Source organism: Jaculus jaculus, chromosome 12, assembly GCF_020740685.1.
Source record: "Jaculus jaculus isolate mJacJac1 chromosome 12, mJacJac1.mat.Y.cur, whole genome shotgun sequence".
Classification (NCBI taxonomy): Eukaryota; Metazoa; Chordata; class Mammalia; order Rodentia; family Dipodidae; genus Jaculus; species Jaculus jaculus.
The window spans coordinates 12,034,590-12,058,829 of NC_059113.1; the positions used below are offsets into that span (position 1 = coordinate 12,034,590).

Here is a 24,240-nt window from a genome sequence, read left to right on the forward strand (position 1 = left end):
TAAAGCCTTCTTTAGGAACCTTCCAGTGTCTGTCTACACTTAAGTAATTAGCAGTGACTGGGGAATTTACAGTAGTTCTCAGGCAATGAAACAGGTGCCTTTATTTCCCCACCTTCAAAATGGGCCTGGTGCCCTCACAGGGGTCATGTGCAGATTAAACAACTCTTACGCACAAAATGCTTAGAGTGACACCTAGCTCCTGAGACAAGTCAGCCGATGTTGGCTGAGGTCATTGTTTCTGTACTCCTAATCGTTAAATGAATAAACTCTGGTCAACTTCTTAGGTACTTTATTTGCCTCTTTTTACTTTTCAGGATTCTGGTCTGAGCCATTGCAAAAATCAAAACGTCTTAAGCAGCTGGGAGTGCTGGCACTTACCTATAATCCCAGCTACTAGGGAGAGTGAGGCAGGAGGATTTCTAGTTCAAGGCCTGCCTGAGCCACTCAGTAAGAGCTTGTCTCAAAACCTTTTTACAAAGGGGCGGGGTTGGGAGCACAGCTCTGCGGTGGAGCATCTGTCTACAGTTGTGAGGTTCTGGGCTCAGTCTTTGGGAATTCAAAATCTTTATTCAGCAAACTCAACCCTAAAGGGAAATCTACACTTACCGACTGCTTACCGGTGCCAGGCGGTGAAGTAAGCCTTGCCCATCTTAGTTCCACTAAGCCTGTAAGACAAGTCCTAATACTCACAGATAAGGAAACAAGCGCGGAGGAATTCAGCGATGTGTCTAAGATCCGGGGAGCTGGGGAGATGGCTCAGTAGTTAAAGGCTCTTGATTGCAAAGCCTGCTGGCCTGGGTTAATTCCCCAGCCACACATATAAAACTGGACAGGTATTCATTTGCAGTGGCAAGAGACCCTGGTATGCATACACACATAAATAAACTTTTTAAAAAGATGGGGTGAGACAATGCTAAAGCTGGTGGGTGGCTGCGAGTGATGCTAAGTGGCTCATGCAGCTCTTGCCCAAAATGAGAAGGGAGTATTTCTGTTGAGTCTTCCCTGAAATCGAAGGCACCCACTACACAGTAGGGGGACCTTCCCCATGTGGGTGCACTGGGAGATGCTGCACTGTACCTCATTTAATCCCTCATGTCCTCAGTACAGCTGTTGTGACTGCCTCCAACTTGTAGACAGAAGACCCTGAGGTTCAAGGAAACCCATCTGCCATTCCCAAGTCCCGAGTTAGGAAGTGGTGTCGCTTAGCTGGCCCGGTTTTCTTTGGCACAGGGCAGTATCCCTGCCACCGGGGCACAGCTGTGTCCACAGGCTCTTAATTAGACACCTCTGATCTCAATATAGTTGTTCTATACCTCCCTGGAGGATACCACTGACCATGTCCTGCTCCTAAGTCAGGTGACGCTCAGCCCTCCTTGCCCCTTGTGAGGTCTTGGGTACGCCCTCTGGGGTTCTGCCCAGTGGGTGTGGTCACTTTAGAACTCATCCTTCCTGAAAGGAGCCAGGATCGTGTCTGAGTGTGAGGGAAAGTGGACGCTTGTTCTCACTCCAGCTGCTGAACACAAAGACCAGTAGCCCAGGGGGCCACGTACAGGAGTGGCAGAGGCAGCGTGTATGCACATGCGCACGCGCGTGTGCGCGCACACACACACACACACACACCCCCGAAGGAGTTGGCATACATACTCGGGGTTGTCTGCAGCCAGCCTTGCCCTTAGCGCTGAACCCAGCCCTCGCGGTGGCTCAGCCCATACGATTCACCCCACCTGACGTTATTGCAGCCTAGCCTTCAGTCCTCTTGATTCCCCTGCATGTTATTTTTCATTTACTGCCTGCAGTGACTTATGGTTGATTTTAAGTTTTCTCAGTTTGTCATTATTACCCAAAGCGCCACAATACATATCCCTGTGTGTCGATCTTTACACATTTAAGCAAGACAGTCTGTAGCTTACTGAAGCAAACTCCCATTTGAGAAATCCTTACTGAGTGCTGACGAGATGTGCTGCTTGCGATGCGCTTAAGGTGAACGAAATTCCCGAACCGTGGTGTCCAGACACGAGGGACGGAGAGCCAGCTAAGCACTCACTGTGTAGCACGGCAGGTGGTGACTCTGGTCAGGGAGGGAGTTGACAAGAAGAAGGTGACTGCTCCATGGGAGATGGTCAGGCAAGTTGGTACAAAGACCAGCAGGAAGTGAGGGGGCACATGGAGGTAGCTGGGGAGAGCTTCCGGGCACCAAGCGCAAAGGTCCTGAGTTAGCCTTGGAGTATCTGAGAATGGGTGAGGTCCGTGTGCCTGGAGCCCAGAGGGAGAGTGGTGGGGGGTGCTGTCGGAGAGCTGACAGGGATAGAATGACATGTGGCCTGCTGCTCTAAGATGACGAGCCAGATGTTGTGGCTCAAGCCTATAGTACTATCCCTTGGGAGACAGAACTTGATGCATCTCTCATTTCAAGACCAACCTAGTTTACATAGTGAGTTCCAGGTTAACAGGGCTATGTGGTAAGTCCCTGTCTCAAACAAACAAACAAACAATAATGGCAAGAGTTAGAATAGAGTTTCGGCTTCAGGTGTTTTTTTTTTTTAAATTTTTAAATTTACTTTTATTTATTTATTTGCTAGCAGAGAGAGAGAGGAGACAGAAAGAGAATGGGTTTGCCTGGGCCTCCAGCCACTGCAAATGAACCCCAGATGTATGCGCCCCCTTATGCATCTGGCTTACATGGGGAATCAAACAGGGGTCATTTGGATTCGCAGGCAAGCACCTTAACTGCTAAACCGTCTCTCCAGCTCCTCTGCTTCAGTTTTTTTTTTAAAGGTTTATTTTTTTTTATTAGAGACAGAGAGAGTGTGAGAATGGGTGCACCAGGGCCTCTAGCCACTGCAAACGAACTCCAGATGCATGCACCACCATGTGCATCTGGCTTACATGGGACCTGGAGAATCTAACCAGGATCCTTAGGCTTCGCAGGCACGCACCTTAACCACTAAGCCATCACTCCAACCCCTCTGCCTCAGTTTTTTTTTCTTTTTAAAAATTTATTATTTTTTCTTTTTTATTATTAACAACTTCCATGATTATAAACACTATCCCATGGCAATGCCCTCCCTCCCCCCACCTTCCCTTTGAAACTCCACTCTCCATCATATCCCCTCCTCCTTTTAGTCTCTCTTTTATTTTGATGTCATCATCTTTTCCTCCTATTATGATGGTCTTGTGGAGGTAGTGTCAGGCACTGTGAGGTCATGGATATCCAGGCCATTTTGTGTCTGGAGGAGCATGTTGTAAGGAGTCCTACCCTTCCTTTGGCTCTTACATTCTTTCTGCCACCTTTTCCACAGTGGACCCTGAGCCTTGGAAGGTGTGATAGAGATACTGTAGTGCTGAGCACTCCTCTGTCACTTCTTCCCAGCACCATGATGCCTTCTGAGTCACCCCAAGGTCACTGCCATCTGAAAAGAGAAGATTCTCTACCAAAAGTGAGAGTAGCATTAATATATAGTGTATGAACATTAAGAGAAGTGCTTACTGGGCAGTTTGATGAGCATAGTCTATACATTTGGCCAGACAGCAGTAGATGTTATACCCCTAGGGCTCATGACTACCCCTGTTTTAGGTTTTCAGTATCAGGGATGTATTTCCTCCTATGTAGCAGGCCTCCAGTCCAATTAGAGGGCAGTTGGTTTCCACCATGACAGACATGCCACTATTGCACCCGTTGGCTCATTTGGCCTGGCTGGCAAAATATAAGGCTTGCAGTGTCCACTGTTGAGTGTCTTCACTGGTGATTTCTCTGTCCCCCATTGAACTGCATGCAGCATGGCTTCTTCCAGCTTTCTGTCAGCTGGTCTATGTGGAGGAGGTTATCAGCTCAGCTCCAGCAGCATTTATCATTGGCCTTGCAGCCCAAGTATGTGGAGTCTTCAGCAATATCTGCTTCAGTTTTTAATAAGACTAGGACTCAATAATAATAGTAGTAACTTTTTCTTTCCTGTGTGTATGTATATGTGTAGTGTGCTGTGCTGGGTGTGTGTGTGTGTGTGTGTGTGTGTGTGTGCACGCGCTGTGGTGTAGTCCCCCATACGCGCATCTGTAGTGAGGACCAGGGGACACATCTGTGGAGGATGGAGTAAAACACTGGGTGTCCTACTCCATCACTCATCCAATCCAGTTTGTTTGGCACTAGAGCCTCCTTGCTGACTCCAGGGCTTGCAGGGTCCCAATGGGCCTTGGGCCTGTGCTTCCTTCTGGACCAGGATTACAGGTGCGCATGGCCACACCCAGCTCTTTAAGTGGGATCTGGGAATCCTACTGTGGTGGTCTCAGGCCCTCATGCTTGCACAGGAAGGGCACTTAACGGCTAAGCCACCTCTTCAGTCTACAGCGATAACTGTTAATGACGACGATTAATGGTTAGGAGTAACAGGAACTTCACTTTTCAAAGACATGATCTCATTTCAGTTGTCTCTCAGGTACCACAGTCAATAAGGGATTTCCAAAACGTACGTTTACTTAAACTTACATAACTACAGAAAGATTTCATGAAGGAAAATGGGAGATGGTGAATGGTGGATCACGTGGAGGAAAATGACAAAAATGCCATAGGTTGCTGGATGTGGTGGCGCATGCCTTTTAATCCCAGCATTTGGGAGGCAGAGGTGAGTTCGAGGCCAGCCTGGGACTACAGAGTGAGCTTCAGGTCAGCCTAGGACACAGTGAGGCCCCACCTAACACCCCCTCCCAAATGCCATATAGGCTCAGTGCTTTGATGGTCACAGGGAAAATAGCTGGCAGAGTGGGCTAGAGAGGCGAGTGAGCGCGAGGTCCTAGACTAGAGAGTGTGGAGGGGACACTCACTTTCTGATGGGCCTGGGACATGGCAGAGCTCAACTGTGGCCCACAGGGATAGAGAGAGAGGGGACAGAGAAGGACCAGGAAGTAGGACTATCTAGGTGTGTGTTAAAACCACCCAGCAAGCCGGGCATGGTGGCTCGCTCTTTAATTCCAGCATGGGCTGAGAGGTTGGAGGTTCACTGTGAGTTCGAGACCAGTTTGGACTACAGAGTGAGTTCCAGGTCTGCCTGGGCTCTAGTGAGACCGTGCCTCAAAACTAACTAAAGAAAAACACACCCAGCATTGTGTCAAGAGAAGCTGACACTCCTCTGTGATCAGGTACATGTTGACTCTGACACAGACAGCGTGTGCCAGCCACCCTCTCGTGGAGTCTGTCTCGGCCTGGCCTCCACCACTGGCACGTAGCTCTCCATGCCTCAATGCCCGGCCCCTTGTGGATGCTTTCTGTCGGGACCAGTGGACAGGCATTTTCAGCAGGACTGGCCTAGACTGTGGGGACACAGTGCTCATCGCAGCTGGTAATGGTTAACTCGTACCCCTAACAACCCCCAGCACATGGTGGGCAGCGGTCGCCCAGCCGGCTCCACGGTGAGTACGGAGTGGGAGCCTTCTTCCTCCTCCTACCGCCTCCCCCAGATCATCCTGAACCTCACATCCATGGACCTGTACCGTAGCCCCTGTGCCTTCTGCCATACAGTCCCCACAGGACATGATGGACACACTGATGGGCAGCCGGCCTGGGCTCCCTCTGGACATTCCCAAGCAAGTGGACTCCCTCCTGGAGGGCTGTCCACCCTGCCTGTTACAAAGCCCTGCACTGTGGCTTGGCAGCACTGGAACTTACCAGGGGCCCCTAGTGCCTCCGGGCCACACCCAGCATGTTTGAGTTGAAAACACAGCGAGGCTCCGTGGACTCTGCCTGTCCTTTGCGTTCCTAGGGGCAGAGGTTCTCACCCTGTTTTGCACACCATCTGGCTAAGGCTGGCTCCGAGAAGTTTCCTGTTTCACCCCTAGACTCACCAGGAAATGCATGGCTTATTCAAAACCTAGATCCAGAGTCAGGACTCTGATTTGGTTGCTGTTGTTTTGGTTTTGGTTTTTTGAGCTAGAGTCTCAGTGTAGCTCAGACTGACCTGGAATTCACTATGTAGGCTCAGGGTGGCCTCAAAGTCATGACGATCCTCCTACCTCTGCCTCTTGAGTGCTGGGATTAAAGGTGTGCACCACCATGCCCAGATTTTTTTTTTTTTTTTTTGAGGGAGGGTCTCACTCTAGCCCAGACTGACCTGGAATTCACTATGTAGTCTCAGGGTGGCTTTGAACTCGGGGTGATCCTCCTGCTTCTGCCTCCCTAGTGCTGGGATTAAAGGTGTGAGCCAACACGCCCTGCTTGTTTTTTGCCTTTTGAGGTAGGGTCTCATTCTAGCCCAGGCAGACCTGGAATTCACTCTGTAGTCTCAGGGTGGTCTTGAACTCGAGGTGATCCTCCTACCTCCACCTCCTGAGTGCTGATAATAAAGGTGTGCACCACCATGCCTGGCTTGGAGTCTGCTTTTATCTGCATGATTTTTCCTGTATTTATCTGATCCATCCTAACCTGAGCTCCATGAGGCTGGGGTCTTAGACCCATGCGTGGGGACGACTGAGAATTGTTATTGCCCTTGGCAGCTAGGGTGCCCCCTTCCCAGAATCAGTGCCCAGTGGATTTATCTGACTGCTGTTTCAGCGTTCCTACCCTCTGCCTTGCCTCTCTGGTCCCTTCTTTCCCATCTCATATCCCCAGCACTGTCACACTCCAGAGATGTGTTCCCTCTTAAAGACATTGTGATTTACATTGACTGTGAGAGCCGACTGGCTATTGAACCCAAAACGATGATGCTATACTTGGGACCTAAGTCTCCACTCCTTGTCTCTTGTGGATGTTTTCTGACGTGGACAGGCATTTTCAGCAGGACTGGCCTAGACTGTGGGGACACAGCTGGTAATGGTTAACTTGTACCCCTAACAACTCCTAGCGCATGGTGGGCAGTGGTCACCCAGCTGGCTCCACGGTGAGTATGGAGTGGGAACCTTCTTTCTCCCCCCACCGTCTCCCGCAGATCATCCTGAACTTCACATCCATGGACCTGTACCGCAGCCGCCTGTGCTGGTATGACTACGTGGAGGTGCGCGATGGCTTCTGGAGGAAGGCGCCCCTCCGAGGTAAAGGGTACTACTGCCTGCCTCACTCCCTTGGCCCCTTGTCCGAACACACTCTCATTCTTCTCCAGGGCCCAACATTCCATGTGTGTGCGCGCGCGTGCGTGTGTGTGTGTGTGTGTGTGTGCGCCTTGTTTGTACATGATACCTTGACTCTAGTAGTATGTCTGAGGGGCTGTGTGTGTGTGTGTATGTGTGTGCGTGTGTGTGACTAACTTGTGCAAAGAAGATCAAAGCGCAGGACACAGCTAGGCATGACGGCTTTGTGCTGTCAACGCTGAGAAGGCTGAGCCAGGAGGAAACAGAGTTTGAGGCTTATATGTCTTAACAACAAACAAAAGCCAAACACCACAGAGGCACTTTAGCTGACACAGAATTAGGTCAGAGCCAGTGTCTCGTCACTAGAGGACGTCCGTGTCCAGCCCGGGGAGCTGCGTGATGCTCATTTTCCCATCTGGACAGAACCCCGTGTGGCTCCAGGCCCTCCCTCGGGCCTCAGCGGTCCTTTCTCACAGGCTGTGAGGAAGAAGGAGCCGAGCGCATTCCTGTTAACGCTCCTGTCCCTCCCAGTGCCTCATATTCCAGTGGTCCTTGTTAGTCACCCAAAGCAGCTGTCATTACAACATTTCCTCTGCAGTCTCAGGTCTCCAAGACGTAGTTGTTTTGTTTTGTTGAGGTTTTTTTTTTTTCTCCCCTCATAAGTGACCTTCCTAGGCCAGAACCCTCTGTCCCTTACTGAAAATTGGGAAGTACCCAATCTTATTAGGAACACACAAATCAAACCCCGGTCCATTCTTAAATACAAAGAATTCCACAGGTGGCTTCCCTTGTCTCTTATGTTGACTCTTGTTGGGTTTTATTTGATCAAGATAGTTTTTTGGCCTTTCCCTCCAGATTCTGGAATTTAGGGTTCTGGGGCAGTCCCTTTTTTGACCCACTGAAGGCATGCCTAGGAGACATGCTGTATCATCATATGTAGAGATAGTGGTGTCTGTTTCCTGCTTATTACATTCTTTGCCTGGAGACCACATAAAGAACAGTCAGTACACACACACACAATTTCTTATTTGCAAGGAGAGAGAATGGGCGCGCCACTGCAAACGAACTCCAGATGCATGCTCTACTTTGTGCATCTGGTTTTATGTGGGTCCTGGGGCATCGAACCCAGGTTGTTAGGCTCTTCAGGCAAGCACCTTAACCTCTAGGCCTTCTCTCCAGCCCAGCAATATGTTCTTTAAAGAGGTCAATAAAACTATAACCCCAGCACTTGGGGGGCTGAGTTAGAAGGATTGCAAGTTCAACGCCAGGCTGGCTGTATAGTGAGACCCTATCTCCCCCCATAAGAAGGTCTGTAAATTATGCATCCCATCTGATATTATGAGGACCCACATTTCCTCCTAGAAACAGATTCTGTCTCTGGATCTCCAGGTGATCTTAGGAATGTGTGCAGTAGGGTGGCTACAGACCCGTGCCTGGAGCCTCCTGGAGGGGAGGGGGTTTAAGGAGAAGCGTGGGACCCAGGACTCCTCTGTCTCCGCCGTCTGCAGGCCGGTTCTGTGGGGGCAAACTCCCTGAGCCCATCGTCTCCACCGAGAGCCGCCTCTGGGTGGAATTCCGCAGCAGCAGTAATTGGGTTGGAAAGGGTTTCTTCGCTGCCTATGAAGGTACTGGGGGGGGGGGTGCGTCTTGGGTATCTGGGAGCCACTTGTGTTCCTGGCGCCCAGGGGTTCAGCTCTGGGTCCTCCAGAGAGGAAGCAGGGTGGGTGGGAAGGAGCAAGGGCATGAGGGAGGGCTGCCAGAGTGGGGAAGAGGCGCAGAACATGTTGACTGACCACCTTTCCCACCTCACCCTGTGTCCTCGAAGCCATCTGCGGGGGAGATGTGAAAAAGGATAACGGCCATATCCAGTCACCCAATTACCCAGACGACTACCGGCCCAGCAAAGTCTGTATCTGGCGGATCCAGGTGTCAGAGGGTTTCCACGTGGGCCTCACGTTCCAGTCCTTTGAGGTAGCTGCCACCTCTGCCACCTGACCCCAGAATACTCCCCCTGCCCTTCAGACTTGCCACTGTGCGGGCTCCAGGGGACCTGGACCCTGGCGGCCCGAGTGCCTTCCCCTGATGGACCCCCCCGGCCCCCTAGATTGAGCGGCACGACAGCTGTGCCTACGACTACCTGGAGGTGCGAGACGGGCACAGTGAGAGCAGCGCCCTCATAGGGCGTTACTGCGGGTACGAGAGACCTGACGACATCAAGAGCACGTCCAGCCGCCTCTGGCTCAAGTTTGTCTCCGACGGATCCATTAACAAAGCTGGTTTCGCAGTCAACTTTTTCAAAGGTGCTTACTCCCTTTTCTGTTCTTCCTCCTCCCATAGCCAGTTGGTCTCCTTCATTTCCTCTTTTTTTTTTTTTTTTAATTTTCTTTTTTATGAGAGAGAGAGAATTGGTGCACCAGGGCCTCCAGCCACACAGTCGAACTCCAGACATACGTGCCACCCTGTGCACATAGCGTCACCTTGTGCATTCGGTTTATATGGGTTCTGGGAAGTTGAACCTGGGTTCAACTTAGGCTTCGCAGGCAAGCGCCTCACCCTCTAAGCCATCTCTCTGGTCTTTTTTGTTTGTTTGTTTGTTTTTATTTATTTGAGAGTGACAGACAGAGAAAGGAGCAGAGAGAGAGAGAGAGAGAGAGAGAGAGAGAGAGAGAGAGAGAGAGAATGGGCGTGCCAGCCACTGCAAACAAACTCCAGACACATGCGTCCCCTTGTGCATCAGGCTAACGTGGGTCCTGGGGAATCAAACCTCGAACCAGGGTTCTTAGGTTTCACAGGCAAGCGCTTAACCGCTAAGCCATCTCTCAAGCCCCCCCTTTTTTTATGAGAGTGAGAGAACATGTTTCTTTATCATTTACTCACTCAATGTGGAGAATCCATGACAGATGGGAATGGCAGCGGCACTGGAGCCCTACTCTGAGGAGTGTGGAAAAACAGAAGGGAAAGTGTGAACCTTCATGAGGAGCAGAGCTATGGAAAGTTAGGGAAGGAGCAAAGCAGGGTGGAGTCTTTTCTTTTTCCTTCTTTCTTTTTTTTTTTATGGTAGGGTCTAACACTAGCCCAAGCTGGTCTGGAGTTCACTGGGTAGTCTCAGGCTGGCCTCGAACTCACAGTGATCCTCCTATCTCTGCCTCCTGAGTGCTGAGATCAAAGGTGTGAGCCTCCGTACCTGGCCAGCGTGGGGTTTTGAACCAGTGTGACCTAGGACATGGTATTCCCCTGATCTTGGTTTTTTACCTGTACAGTGAGCACATTAAATTGCCCCTATCCTAGGCTTCATGGAGGGACTAAAAAAATGAGAAAGAAATGAGAGGGCACTATTTTTTTTAAATATTTTATTTATTTGAGAGAGAAAGAGGCAGAGAGAGAATGGGTGTGCCAGGGCCTTCAGCTACTGCAGACAAACTCCAGATGCATGCAGCACGTTGTGCGTCTGGCTTACGTGGGTCCTGGTGAGTTGAACCTGGATCATTTGGCTTTGCTGGCAAGTGTCTTAACCACTAAGCCATTTCTGTGGCCCTGAGAGGACACCATTTAAGCAGGGACTAGAATGCAGAGGCGCTAAAGAGCAGTGGTGGCCGCCAGAAGGAAAGCTTCGTAGGGTCTCTTTGTGGGGTTCTGAGCTACCCCGGGGATTCAGGGATTAGAAGGCTGAGCAGACAGTGAGGCTTCCAGCTGACTTCCCTCTGCCATGTGGTAGTCACAGGAACCCTAAGGGACTCTGGGCTTGACCCTCAAATACAGGGCAAGGGAAGGTGCCAGGCCTGACCTGGGTCATGCGACCCACCTTCCCTTCCTCGCAGAGGTGGATGAGTGCTCGAGACCCAACCGCGGGGGTTGTGAGCAGCGCTGCCTAAACACCCTGGGCAGCTACAAGTGCAGCTGTGACCCCGGGTACGAGCTGGCCCCAGACAAGCGGCGCTGTGAGGGTGAGTGTCCCACACCGCCTCTGGCTGAAGGAGTTCCCTCTCACTGTTGTCAGCCATCACTGAGGAAGACGTTTCACGTGTCCACCCCCCCCCCCCCCGCCCAGAGCACGTGTTACGGTGTGATGAACGCTAGCTTCAGGGTTTTCCTTCTGACCTCTTTGTTAATGTCGACCTTGACCTGGTAATGGGTGTCACCAGTCTTCCAGAGCGTCATGATCCACAGTTTGGAAACCACTGCTCCCAGAATGACAGTTTTGGCTTTTCTTGCTGCTGGTGATGACACTCCGGGCTGATGGCTCTGGCTTGGCCTGATCTTGATGCACTTCTGAGCAGACCCCACTGGGGGCTTCCCAGAACTGCCCACCTGCACCACTTTCTCCCAAGACCCTTCCCCAGGCCGATTCCTGGCCTGACCTCCAGCAGGTGATGGACACGGCTACACGTGCACCCCTTTGATCTTCAGTTCCCTCCTCCAGGCTCACCCTCTAGGGATCCCTCACTCTTACCTGGTCCCCTCCATCTGTCCCACACTCCTGGACTGTAAAGCCCCCGGGCTTCCCCCCATCACCTCCTCACTGTACCTCTGCCTAGGTCTCTGATGCCTCCCTAGGGTAGGGACTCCTAGAAGATAATACCACCTCCCTTGTCCCTCCAGCTGCCTGTGGTGGATTCCTCACCAAGCTCAATGGCTCTATCACCAGCCCGGGATGGCCCAAGGAGTATCCTCCTAACAAAAATTGTATCTGGCAACTGGTGGCCCCCACCCAGTATCGCATCTCCCTGCAATTCGACTTCTTCGAGACAGAGGGCAATGACGTAAGTGTCCTCAGAGCTGAGGTGGGCAGGAAGGTGTGGAGCGTAGGGACTTGGCTTGCTCCGTATCATCTGGGAGAGATTCGGGTAGAAAAGCTCTGAGAACAAAGAAGAGACCGTTCCCAGTGCCCGGAGGCTTGGAAGACTTGGGGGCTCTTAAAGGTGAGTCTGCCAGGGGCAAACGAAGGACACTGACTTGGAGGCCCCCGGGGAATGAGAAATGGCTAGGAGCAGCTGCCCCGGGCTTTGGCGTACTCACCGGAGGATTTGATTGGGGAGCAGTTGCTTGAGTTCACGGATCTGCTGGCCCGTAGCTTGGGGGGGGTGGGGGGCAGGAGTGGTCAGGAGAGGCTGGGCTCCCCGCAGGTGTGCAAGTACGACTTCGTGGAGGTGCGCAGCGGACTCACGGCGGACTCAAAGCTACATGGCAAGTTCTGTGGCTCCGAGAAGCCTGAGGTCATCACTTCCCAGTACAACAACATGCGCGTGGAGTTCAAGTCTGACAACACCGTCTCCAAAAAGGGCTTCAAAGCCCACTTCTTCTCAGGTAACCCTGCGTTCCCCTACTCTTCGCCCTGCTTCCCACAGAGGACAGGGCTCCCCTGTTCCCTACCCCTGCATTCCCCACCTCTCCCTGATGCCCAGCCTGCCCCCTGTACTCACTGCTCATTCCCAGACCAGCTCCTGGGGCCTTTGAATATCCTCATTGCTGAGTCCTCAGGGCTCTAGCAATGCTAAGCCTGGGGGAGGGGAGGGGAAGAGCATATGAACAGGAAAGATGGGGAAGGGTGACCCAGGTACCAGGAGCCTGCAAGCCAAGGTCTGAGAGGGCAGGCCCTGGAACAGGGAGTTCAGTTGCCCGAGAACATAGGGTGGATGGAGAACAGAGAGGAGTGTTTGCCTTGGACCATGTGGGGCAGATCATCTGGCAACAGCTGGTCTTCTAATCAGACCCTGTCCAGGCCTGCTGGGTTCAGGCCAGGCCTACGGAAAAGAAAAGTTGCCTCCGCCCTTCAGTGCCAGAGCCGCCCACTCCCCTGCCCACGGGTGGGGACTCGGGTTCTTCTCGGCCTAGTCAACCGAGCACTGCCCCACAGAAGGCCTGGCTCCATCCCTTGGCCTCATCTGGCCTTTTGAAGGCCCTCTCTGTGTGGTCCAAACCCAGCTTCCGCAAACTGGGCCCCTGGGGTCTCTGGAAACTTCTCCCCTGGCTGAAGGAGTCCCTCAGTCTCTGGCCCCGGGGCTAGCATGAGGCAGGTGGTGCCTCCCGAGGCAAAAGGGCCCAGACCTCGCAGGAGAGGGCAGGAGCTCTCGGCAGTGGAGCATGCAGGGAACAGGAAGCCCGTGGACTGCGGGAGCAGGTGGCTTTGTGGAGGAATAGCCGAGGGACCCTCATCCCCCAGCGCTCCTGACGGGCTGGGCACAGGGAGGGCAGGAATTAGGAAGCCTATCCTACGACTGCTTCCATGCCGCCTCCCTTCTCCCACCCTCACCCAGGGTTCTACATCCTTCAGCCCCTTATGTGGCTGCCCCTGCGCCCCTGCCTGCCCCACTTGGATGCCATGCACCCGCCCCTGTGCACTGGTTCCCTGCTTGGCACTGCCAGCCACTCTGCTCTGCTTAACATGCCCCGTTGAGCCGCTGCCCTGCCCCAGACCCTTGTCCCACTGCTTGCCGAGACCCTGCTCCTGCGACACCAAGCCCCTCCTTCCCCTAGCCGACTCAGAAGTGCCACAAGGTACCCTCCAGAGGGCTGAGGGGGCGTTCACGCTTGCCAGGATAGGTTCCTCCCCAGAGAAGCCATTACCTGCTTACTCTTGTCTCCTCTTGCCCTTTTGTTGCTCCAGTCTTAGAGGGAACGGGGGCAGTGTCACATCTATCTGGAGTCACTGCCTTGTCTCCCCACCCCTCACATGGCCCTCTCAGCTCCGCACAAGACACGCGCGTACACACACTCACACACACAAGCATGCACACGCACTGTCCTGTCGAAGAGGACCTTCACCGGTGGGCATCGAGGTTCAGCCTCAGGGCCTGGGGCATCTGACTCTGGCCCCCCAGGAGGGGGCTGTGAGGACTTTTGGGACACCCATCGAAGACACCCTAAGCCAAGAAGAAGAGAAAGCCTGAAGACCTTCAGTGACCCCAGCGCCTCCGGGGCATTTGGGCACTGTAGGGTGAGTGCCATCTCCTTGTTGGACCCGTGCCACCTCCTCTGTCCTTGACCCCCTGCGGTGTGTTCCTCCGGGCACTGAGGTGGGCCGTCCACTCCTCCGGGTTTGCCGGAACCCCCTCCCAGACGTGTAGGTAGCTTTCCCTAGAGCTGACTTTCCCACACTCATTCTTTTAACCACTCACCCGTTTACTCACCGATTCATCATGTTTGCATTTTACCCCGGCCGTTCTAAACGCTGGGATAGTTATTTAAGGAGCAAACACGAAGAAAGCGCAGGTGTCCACCCTGGGCTTGTCCATGCTGGGCAAGCGTCAGCCAGGTCTGTGAGCTGAGGTTCTCCACAGCCCCCGGCACCCTGGGACGTTTCTCACAGCCTAGGGCAAAGGCAGCTACCCCAAGTCCGCTCAGGCTCCTTTCTGATGTTCTGAGAAGGAGCCCTTAGGAAAGGTCTCAAGGACCTTACCTCATGTCTATGGCTCCCTGCTCCCATGGGCGCCTACGGGTGTGGCCCACCCGCACACAGGTAGAGGACGCAGGGCCTTCTGGGAGACAGTGTTCCAGCCTTCAGACTCCTCTGTGGAGGGGCAGTGGGAACAGGGTTCCCTTGTCACAGGCCTGTCTGGCCTGTGGGATGCCAGCAGCTGTCTTTCTACCTGGTGCCTCCTCTCTGGAACTCTGGGTGCTCACTGGGGTCCACACGCCTTTGCTGAGTGCCCGTCTTCATGCAGGCACCCCACTCCTAAACTGACCAGACTTAGAACATTTGGCCGACACACACAATGCTTGTAACCACATGCATGTCTGTGTCAGTTGTGTGTGTGCATGTGTGTGTGCGTGCATGTGCGTGTGCACGTGTGCGTGTGTGCGTGCATGGGAGGGGGTCTGCCAGGGTGTGAGCAGCTCTGTGTGTCAGCGGGCTGCTGATAGAAAGCACCTTGTGTGTAGACGTGTGTCTGCGTCCACGTCCGGGTCCCCAAGCCCCCACATGCACGTGACGCCGTGTCTGTGCCTCCTCGCACACTTGAGGATCTCACGGGCCCGTGAGAGTGAGTCACGTGGGTCTCACGTGGGCGCTCGCTCATGGGTGGGTGGCGTGTGTGCGTGGCTGTGTGATGCCTGCACTTGCATGGTATGCCGCAGGTGCGCATGTGTGTGTTTGTGATGTGAGCCGTGTGTACGCATTTACCTGTTTCCATGTTTGCGCAGTAGTTCGCCCGTGCACGGGGATGCGTTACGAGCCTGTGTCTGAGGGTGTGTTTGTGAGTGTGCCTCCATGTCCCACACCGTGCGTGCGCCACCAGAATGAGGGTGTGAGCAAAGCTCTCGCGGTCGGCCTCCCCGCCCACCGCCTCAGTCTGCCAACGACATCGTGTCTCTCTTCTTCCCCCACGGGCACTCCGGGATGTGCCGCCACCCCGGCCTTTCTCCCTGCCACTGCTCAGTCTTGTCCCTTGTCTGCTGTGCCTCCCACCATCTGCTAACCCAGCCCCAGTGACCTGGCTGCATGGACGTGGCTGTCCTGCATGTGGGTCTGCCTGCCCTCCCGCCCTGCCCTACCCTGCCCACCTGCCTGGAGGTCCTGGGTCCGGTGCTCACTGCTGTCCCTCCCTGGTCCCTGCCCTCCACCCCCACCCCTCGGTCCCTTTTCTCTCTCTCTCTCTGTCGTTTCAGAAAAGAGGCCAGCTCTGCAGCCGCCTCGGGGACGCCCCCACCAGCTCAAATTCCGAGTGCAGAAAAGAAACCGGACCCCGCAGTGAGGCTTGCCAGGCCTCCCAGACCCTACGTTACTCAGGAAGCTCACCTTGGACAGAGTGGGCTGGGGGCTCCGGAGCCCACCCAGCCCCTGCCTTCACTCTGCTATTCCGGCCGCCTCCTCTGGCTGGACAGAACTGGTGCTCTCCTCTCCCCCGTCCCCCTCAGCCGACAGGGGAGCCTTCCCCACCCCCCTCCCATTTTGATGGTGTCTATGACATTTCTGTTGTGAAGTAAAAGAGGGACCCCTGCGTCCTGCTCCTTTCTCTTGCAGTCTGCTTGTACGTGTGTCTGTTTTTCCACTTGTCCGTCTGTCCAGTAAGCAGGTAATGGTAGAGGTCCCCCTACTGGTTAGTTCCAGACCCCAGCCCTCCCTCACTCCACTTCTGCCTTCTGTCCCAACAGCTGGGTCCCACTCATCTGGTTCCACCGGTGCAGTGCCCAGAACCCCATCATTGCCTTGATCCCCCACTCCCCACCCAGCCCTGCTGGCCATCGCTGGCTCCTTTGTTTGTGCTCCATCCCAATGGGAGGATGCCCAGACGGTCCTCCCCCATCCCCGGGGGCTCACAGACCTCAGCCCGCGCCCACGCGCGCCCACCGGTGCCGTTTGCTCCCCTGTAGACAAGGACGAGTGCTCCAAGGACAACGGTGGCTGCCAGCAAGACTGCGCCAACACGTTCGGCAGCTACGTGTGCCAGTGCCGCAGCGGGTTTGTCCTCCATGACAACAGACACGACTGCAAGGAAGGTAAGGGCGGCGGAGGCCATGCCCGGGCTGTCTGCCCACCTTGCGCTGCCCGGAGGGGGGGCATGCACGCATGGAGATCTCGGTCCTGGCGGATCAAAAGGCCAGGGGTGCCATCTTGATTGGCCTCCATTTGCTTATGGAACCAGTGGCCACCTCCCACCTGGGTCACTTACTCAGGTGCTGTCCCCCTGTCCTCATCAGGAGAGGAACTCATAGCTGCCTGAGGTCCATTTCTCAGCTTTTCTGTGTTTTTTCGATTTTTTTTTTTTTTTTTTTTGAGGTAGGGTCTCACTGCAGCTCAAGCTGACCTCAAACTCCAGTGATCCTCCTACCTCTGCCTCGTGAGTGCTGGGAGTAAAGGTGTGCACCATCACGCCTGGCTCTATTTCTGGACTCTTCTTCTTCATTAAAAAACATATATATATATATTTGCAGTCTCAGTGGGTGGCCTTGGCCCACCCATCCATCCCTTTTTAAAAAAATTTTTTTTGTTCATTTTTATTTATTTATTTGAGAGCGACAGAGACAGACAGACAGAGAAAGAGAGAGAGAGAGAATGGGCGCGCCAGAGCCTCCAGCCTCTGCAAACGAACTCCAGACCCATGCGCCCCCTTGTGCATCTGGCTAACGTGGGTCCTGGGGAATCGAGCCTCAAACCGGGGTCCTTAGGCTTCACAGGCAAGCGCTTAACCGCTAAGCCATCTCTCCAGTCCCATCCATCCCTTTTCTCTCTTCAGCCCCATAGCACACTAGCTGTCCACTTGCTGTGTTAGTGGCCTCTTTGTTACCCGCACACTATTGGAGAAACATATATATATATATATATATATATATATATATATAATTTATTTATTTGAGAGAGAGAGAATGGGTGTGCCAGGGCCTCCAGCATTGCAAGTGAACTCCAGATGCATGTGCCATCTTGTGTATCAAGCTTATGTAGGTCCTGGAGAATCGAACCTGGGTCCTTAGGCTTTACAGGCAAGTGCCTTAACTGCTAAGCCATCTCTCCAGCCCCATTTCCAGATTCTTCTGATAGTTAATATTTCCTAAAACCTGCGCCCAAGTCTTTGAGCCCAGGACAGGATAACGGCTCAGAACACAGACTCTGGAGCCAGGCTGACCAGCCTGCCTCTGGCACTTGGCTAGCTGTGTGTCCCTGAGTGACTCCTCAGCGTCTCGGGGCCTTTCTTGTGCCTGTGTAAATGTACATTACAATCATATTGCCTCAGAGGGGTACTGGGACACCACGAAGGGCTCTGAGCAAGCACAGATGTGTTGTCCTTATTGGTCACACTTGTTACCCTGGGAGACACCCAGAACAGGGCTTCTGCCTTCCAGATGGAAACTTTCATAAACATGGTGAGCATCCTTATAAAATGTCCCTGAAACTGAACACTAACATTAGGCCACAAGTGGGCAGTTCTGCACCTGACCTCACGTGGTAGTCTAAACACAGGCAGACTAAAAATCTTGTGAGCCTTGAGGCTGTGTGCATTGAGTGTATCTGAAACATAATGAACTTGGTTTACACTTGGGTTTGATCCCTAAGATACCTCATTACCCACACACAAATATTCTAATATCAGAAACACTTCTGGTCCCTAGCATTTCAGAGGAAGGATGTTCAGTCTGCTTAAAAACAGCACTGCTAGCCGAGCTTGGTGGCACACGCCTTTAATCCTAGCATTCGGGAGGCAGAGGTAGGAGGATCGCTGTGAGTTCGAGGCCACCCTGAGACTCCAGTGCCTCTTTGGACATGATACCACACTGTCTGCTGTTAGTCATTAATGCCATGACATGATAGAAAATCAAAAATGTGCCAGGCGTGGTGGCGCACACCTTTAATCCCAGCACTCGGGGGGCAGAGGTAGGAGGATCACCGTGAGTTCGAGGCCACCATGAGATCACCTAGTAAATTCCAGGACAGCCTGGGCTAGAGTGAGACCCTACCTCGAAAAACCAAAAACTAAAAAACGTGGGCTGGAGAGATTCTGTAGTGGTTAAGGCGCTTGCCTGCATAGCCTAAGGACTCGTGTTTGACTCTCCAGGTCCCACATAAGCCAGGCGCACAAGGGGACACAAGTGCACAAGGTCGCACACACGTGTGTACAAGGTGCCGCCTGTGGCTGGAGTTCAATTACAGTGGCTGGAGATCCTGGCACACCAATTCTCTCTCTCTCTCCCCTGCCCCCCCCAATAAAAAAGCCAGTCTGTTGTGTGCTCTTCAAAGGAAGCTTTATCACACTGCGAGGTGTCCAGCCAATGACCCTTCGCCATCATTAAGTGGACAGCCCAGGTATAAACAAGCCTCCACGCAGAATAAACAGACTCAAAAACCTGCTGGGTGTGGTGGCGCACGCCTTTAACCCCAGCACTCGCGAGGCAGAGGTAGGAGGATTGCCGTGAGCTCATGGCCACCCTGAGACTCCATAGTGAATTCCAGGTCAGCCTGAGCTAGAGTGAGACCCTACCTCGAAAAACCAAAAAACAAACAAACAAAAAACCCTGACGGACCCCGTGGGGGGCGGGGGTTAGGGAGTCCACAGAGCACTCAGGGCATACAGGCACGGAGCTCCGTGCTCCTGAGACACTCACTTCCTTGAGCTGGCTGGGCCTTCTCCTGCCAAAACCACACTCTACAGCTGTAGCCAAGGTGGAAAGAGGAGTGGGATGAAGATAGCCAGGCCAGGCCTTCTTGGGGCAGTGGCCGCCATATCTGCTTATCTTCTGACTCACTTGGAAGCACAAGTGGCCCCTCACTCGGGTCTAGGCTGGTGGCAGATGGGCACATGCCCCCGGCCCCCACAGAGGCTCGGGTGCTGTGCAGAGCTCTGTGGCAGAGAGTAAAGAGGGGGCACCTGGAAGTGCAAAAGAGTCGAGCAGGAAAGCCAGGGACAGCCTGGAGGGCAGAGCGGCCGTGAGAAGCTGCAAGTGACACCTGGGGACAGCTTCGTGGCAGAAAGGCAGGTGTCTGGGCTGCCTGTGCCGGGGGCTGAGCCAGTGTTGCAGTCTCAGTGGGTGGCCTTGGCCCACCCATCCATCCCTTTTTAAAAAAAATTTTTTTGTTCATTTTTATTTATTTATTTGAGAGCGACAGAGACAGACAGACAGAGAAAGAGAGAGAGAGAGAATGGGCGCGCCAGAGCCTCCGGCCTCTGCAAACGAACTCCAGACCCATGCGCCCCCTTGTGCATCTGGCTAACGTGGGTCCTGGGGAATCGAGCCTCAAACCGGGGTCCTTAGGCTTCACAGGCAAGCGCTTAACCGCTAAGCCATCTCTCCAGCCCCATCCATCCCTTTTCTCTCTTCAGCCCCACAGCACACTAGCTGTCCACTTGCTGTGTTAGTGGCCTCTTTGTTACCCGCACACTATTGGAGAAACAACTTAAAGCAGGAAAATTCTATTTTGGCTTATGGTTTCAGAGGGTGTGGTAGTTTTTAGTTTGTAGTTTGGATCTGTGGCCACCTGGCTGGAGGAGGTATCACTGGGCGGATCTGGTGGTGGGTTTGAAATTCCAACCTAAAGATATACAAAGTGCCTAGTTCCACCTGGCATTCCTGAAGTGAGCTGTGTGACTTTCGGCTCTTGGATTTTTCTCTCTCTGCCTGGTCCTTTGAGAGGGGGGCCAACTGCTTCTACCATTATGGAACTTCCCCTGGATCTGTAAGCTTCAATAAATAACTCTTCTTCCGTAACTGTGCCTGGTCTAAAGGTTCATCTCAGCAAACCTGAAGCTATCAGCTACAGAGGGTTTAGTCCATAGTCACTTGGCTCCCCCATTTAGGTTGTTTTTGTTTTGTTGTTGCTTTGTTTTCAAGGTAGGGTTTCACTCTAGCCCAGAGTGACTTGGAATTCACTATGTAGTCTCAGGAGGGGGGGGCCTCAAACACAGCGATCCTCCTACCTCTGCCTCCAAAGTGCTGGGATTAAAGGCGTGTGCCACCACACCTGGCTTCGTCAGCTTTTACTTTATTTTTTTAAATTTATTTATTTTATTTTTTGGTTTTTCAAGGTAGGGCCTCACTCTAGCCCAGGCTGACTTGGCATTCACTATGTAGTCTCAGGGTGGCATCAGACTCACAGCGATCCTCCTACCTCTGCCTCCTGAGTGCTGGCATTAAAGGCATGCGCCACCACATCTGGCTCTTCGTCAGGATTTAAATGCGCACTTGGGAGGTCACACTTGAGCAGAAGTCAGGTTACTGTCGCTAGAGAAGGCATAATTCATGGGAACATGGTGGTGGCAAGTTTTCTGAAAGGCTGGGTGGGAAGAAAAGGTGAGAGAGGGCTGGAGAGATGGCTTAGTGGTTAAGGCGCTTGCCTGCAAGGCCTAAGGACCCACACTCAACTCTCCCGATCTCAGGTAAGCCAGACTCAGGCAAGTGCAAGGTCACACAGGCCCACTAGGTGGCGCAAGTGTCTGTAGTTTGATTTCAGTGGCTGAGGCCCTGGCATGGCAATTCTCTTTCTCCCTCTCCCTCTCTCTGTCTCTCTCTCTCAATAATAATCATAAGGAAAGAAAAGGCGAGAGAAGGGGCCAAGGCTAGGGAGTGTGTGGGGGCACATGAGAGACAAGCATCAGGGTGCCGAGTTCATGGGCTGCTGATTCCCAAGCTTTGGGAAGCAAGGAGCTCCAGCCTACAAAGGAACGACCCATTTTGACAGGGAGGCGGGATACCTCTTCTGAGGCTCCAGGACACCAGGGAAGGTGAGGCACGGAGGTTCACATCTGAGGGCCTGTTTCTTCGGACTTTGGGAGGAGGGCTGTTCTGCTGCTGGGAGGGAAAGTGGCCACGTCAGTGGCCTGAGGAGAAGGGGGAAAGTTAGGGACAACTGAGAGATGGAAGTGGTGAAGGAAAAATCTAAGAATCTAATCTAAAAATCTAATCTGGGCCCTGGAGAAGTTAGATGGCACCAGTAGGTCTGTTGATCCATTCAGTTATTCTTACTGGGGATTGAACCTAGAGCCTTGCACGTGCCAGCCAGGCACTTTACCACTGATCTAGATCCTCGGCTCTCTTTTCAGGTTTTATTTTGAGATAGGCTTGTCACTAAGTTGCCCAGTCTGGCCTTAAGCTCACTCTGTAGCCTAGGCAGGCCTTGAACTTAAGATCCTCCTGCCTTAGCTTCTCAAGTAGCTAAGATGACAACTTGCATTTCCAGGCCTGGCTGGATGGGGTTTCTACGAAGGGTACCATGAAAGTGATCCAGGTCACAGAAGTGCCGAGGGTTGCTGATAAGGCAGCTTGGATGTCCAGCCATATAGTCCAGCTATGAAGGGACGTCAGCTAAGGCCAGCAGGGAGGACGATGGCCCTCTGGGTAGTCCTCTAGGAAGCCCTCCAGGGAGTTTGTAGGTTCTGACTATATTGATATGTACAGACCTTTTTTTCTGGTCATTATTTCCTAAACATTATGGGTCCTGATCTTGGTGATGTAACACCAGTACTCAGGAGCACAAGCAGAAGGATTATAAATTGGAGCTTGCTTGGGCTACCGAGTGAGTCTCTTCCACCCCACCACAAAAAAAAAGAAAAGAAAAGTCAGGGGCTGGAGAGATGGCTTAGCAGCTAAGCGCTTGCCTGTGAAGCCTAAGGAACCCTGTTGGAGGCTCAATTCTCCAGTAGCCACGTAAACCAGATGTGCAAGGTGGCACATGTAAGTGGAATTTGCAGTGGCTGCAGACCCTGGTGCACCTGTTCTTTCTTCTTCTTCCTCCTCTTCTTCTTCTTCTTCTTCTTCTTCTTCTTCTTCTTCTTCTTCTTCTTCTTCTCTCTCTCTCTCTCTCTCTCTCTCTCTCTCTCTCTCTCTCTCTTAAATAATGAATAAAAAATCAGGATGGCTCAGCTATTAAAGGAGCTTGTCTGCTAAGCCTCCTGGCTCGTGTTCAATCCCCAAGCTACACATGTAAGCAAAGACAAGACTCCATGCAAGTATCTGGCATTCATTTGCAGCAGTAATGGGCCCTAGGATGCTACCCCAAGTAAACACATAACTATATATAAATAAATAAAATAATCAGGTATCTAAAAATCAGTGTGTCAACTACCAGCACAGCATTTACATTGTATTAGATATAATATAGGTGCCCCAGAGATGATTTCGAGCATACAGGAGGGGTTGGGGGAGGCAGCTCAGTCAGTAGACTGCTTGCCTAGATTGCATGAAGCCCTGGGCTCAGTCCCCCAGCACAACTTACACTGGGCATGGCGGCACACTCCAATTCCAGTGCTGGGGAGGTGGAGACAGAAAGGTCACCATTAGCTACATAGTGAGTTCAAGGCCAGCCTGAGATACATGAGACCTTGTCTCAAGAAGGGGAAAAAAAAAAGGTTACCCAAGAAGACATATGTGGCTTCTGCACAAATGCTATAGCATTTGACATAAGAGACTTAAGCATTGTGGATTTGGGTAGCTGTGAGGGGTCGGGTCCTAGATCAAATCTGCTGTGGATGCTCGAGAGACATCTATGAACAGACAGCAAGACCATGGAATTCTCTCGGTAGTGGAGAGTTCAGGAAAGCGAGGCCTGAGCATACTGGGAACATGGACAGTGGCCACCGAGAGTGATGTCTTGCCAGCAAAGCCCAGGCTGAGGTGGTGAGGGGAATAAGGACCAGCAGAGCTGAGGTCAGGGGTCAGCAAGGCCGTGGTGAGTGAACTGCCTGCCTTTTCATTGCCACCCCCTGTAAACAGTGGGCGGGGCTGGGACGAGGAGGACCGAATCAGGTGCCCGAGTCTCCTGTGACTGCGGAGGCTGCTGGAGTCTTCTGGATGACAGCATCACGATGCACAAAGACTCCCAGGCTGCAGAGCTGGCAGAGTGACATTCTTGGAGTGAGGGTTCCCTGGTAGTGGTGATATGGGGAATTGCCCAGGGGAGCTGTTTCTTTCGGCACAACTCCTGGAAGAACTCTGTAGGAACCAGGCAATTAGGTTCTCCGTTGGCATGGGTAACTGAATGAAGGAAAAAAAAGTGTGTCTTCAGTCCATTTTGTAGATGGAAGACAAGAGGCAAAGCAAGAGAGGGCCCCAAGAAGGAAAGGGCCTTTGTCATGGGGTTATTGGAACATGGGGGCCCCTGATGACCCCCTTCCATTGCTCATATTCTGCAGCCGGCTGTGACCACAAGGTGACATCTACCAGCGGCACGATCACTAGCCCCAACTGGCCTGACAAGTACCCCAGCAAGAAAGAGTGCACGTGGGCTATCTCCAGCACCCCTGGTCACCGGGTCAAGCTGGTAAGATGCCACTTGGAAGCTCACCTGGGTACCTTCCATGTCATTTGGCCACTTGCTTCTAGCATCCCCAAAGGCCTGTGTGAGTCAGAGGCACTGGCTGAGATGGGTCACTTGGCTGAGTCTCTGGACCTGACATTCCATGTGAGGATGAGTCTACCTGGAGAGAAACTCCCTTTCCTAGTGTAATTTGGGGGTATCTCTGCCATGGCCCATTCTTTTTTTTTTAAATATATTTTATGTTTTTATTTATTTGAGAGAGAGAGGCAGAGAGAGAAAATGAGCACACCAGGGTCTCTAGCTGGTGCAAATGAACTCTGGACGCATGCACCACCTTATGCATCTGGCTTACGTGGGTCCTGGGGAATTGAACCTGTGTCCTTTGGTTTTGTAGGCAAGCGCCTTAACTGCTAAGCCATCCCTCTAGCCCCATCGCCCATTCTTGAATTCTTCACTGTTATCTTCCAGCCACAGCTGCTGGGGATACATGAGATGGGGTCTAGAGGCCTAGG

The 24,240-nt window shown here is 52.7% G+C and overlaps 1 protein-coding gene across 3 annotated transcripts in view; it reads left to right on the top strand.

Annotated features, from left to right (window-relative positions):
• The window catches only part of Bmp1 (bone morphogenetic protein 1), a 55,679-nt gene that overhangs the window by 26,059 nt on the left and 5,380 nt on the right, over positions 1-24,240 (top strand). Inside the window, exons 9-17 of one of the 3 annotated variants that reach the window (XM_004669661.2) lie at positions 6,912-7,014; positions 8,559-8,675; positions 8,876-9,021; positions 9,155-9,350; positions 10,869-10,994; positions 11,650-11,810; positions 12,174-12,354; positions 16,360-16,485; positions 23,604-23,731. In XM_004669661.2, the coding sequence (XP_004669718.2) occupies positions 6,912-7,014; positions 8,559-8,675; positions 8,876-9,021; positions 9,155-9,350; positions 10,869-10,994; positions 11,650-11,810; positions 12,174-12,354; positions 16,360-16,485; positions 23,604-23,731 (1,284 nt within the window). Of the gene's footprint in view, positions 1-6,911; positions 7,015-8,558; positions 8,676-8,875; positions 9,022-9,154; positions 9,351-10,868; positions 10,995-11,649; positions 11,811-12,173; positions 12,355-13,868; positions 13,985-15,654; positions 16,009-16,359; positions 16,486-23,603; positions 23,732-24,240 lie in introns of those variants that run through there. The other 2 variants (XM_045130722.1, XM_045130723.1) reach the window with 2 other exon arrangements.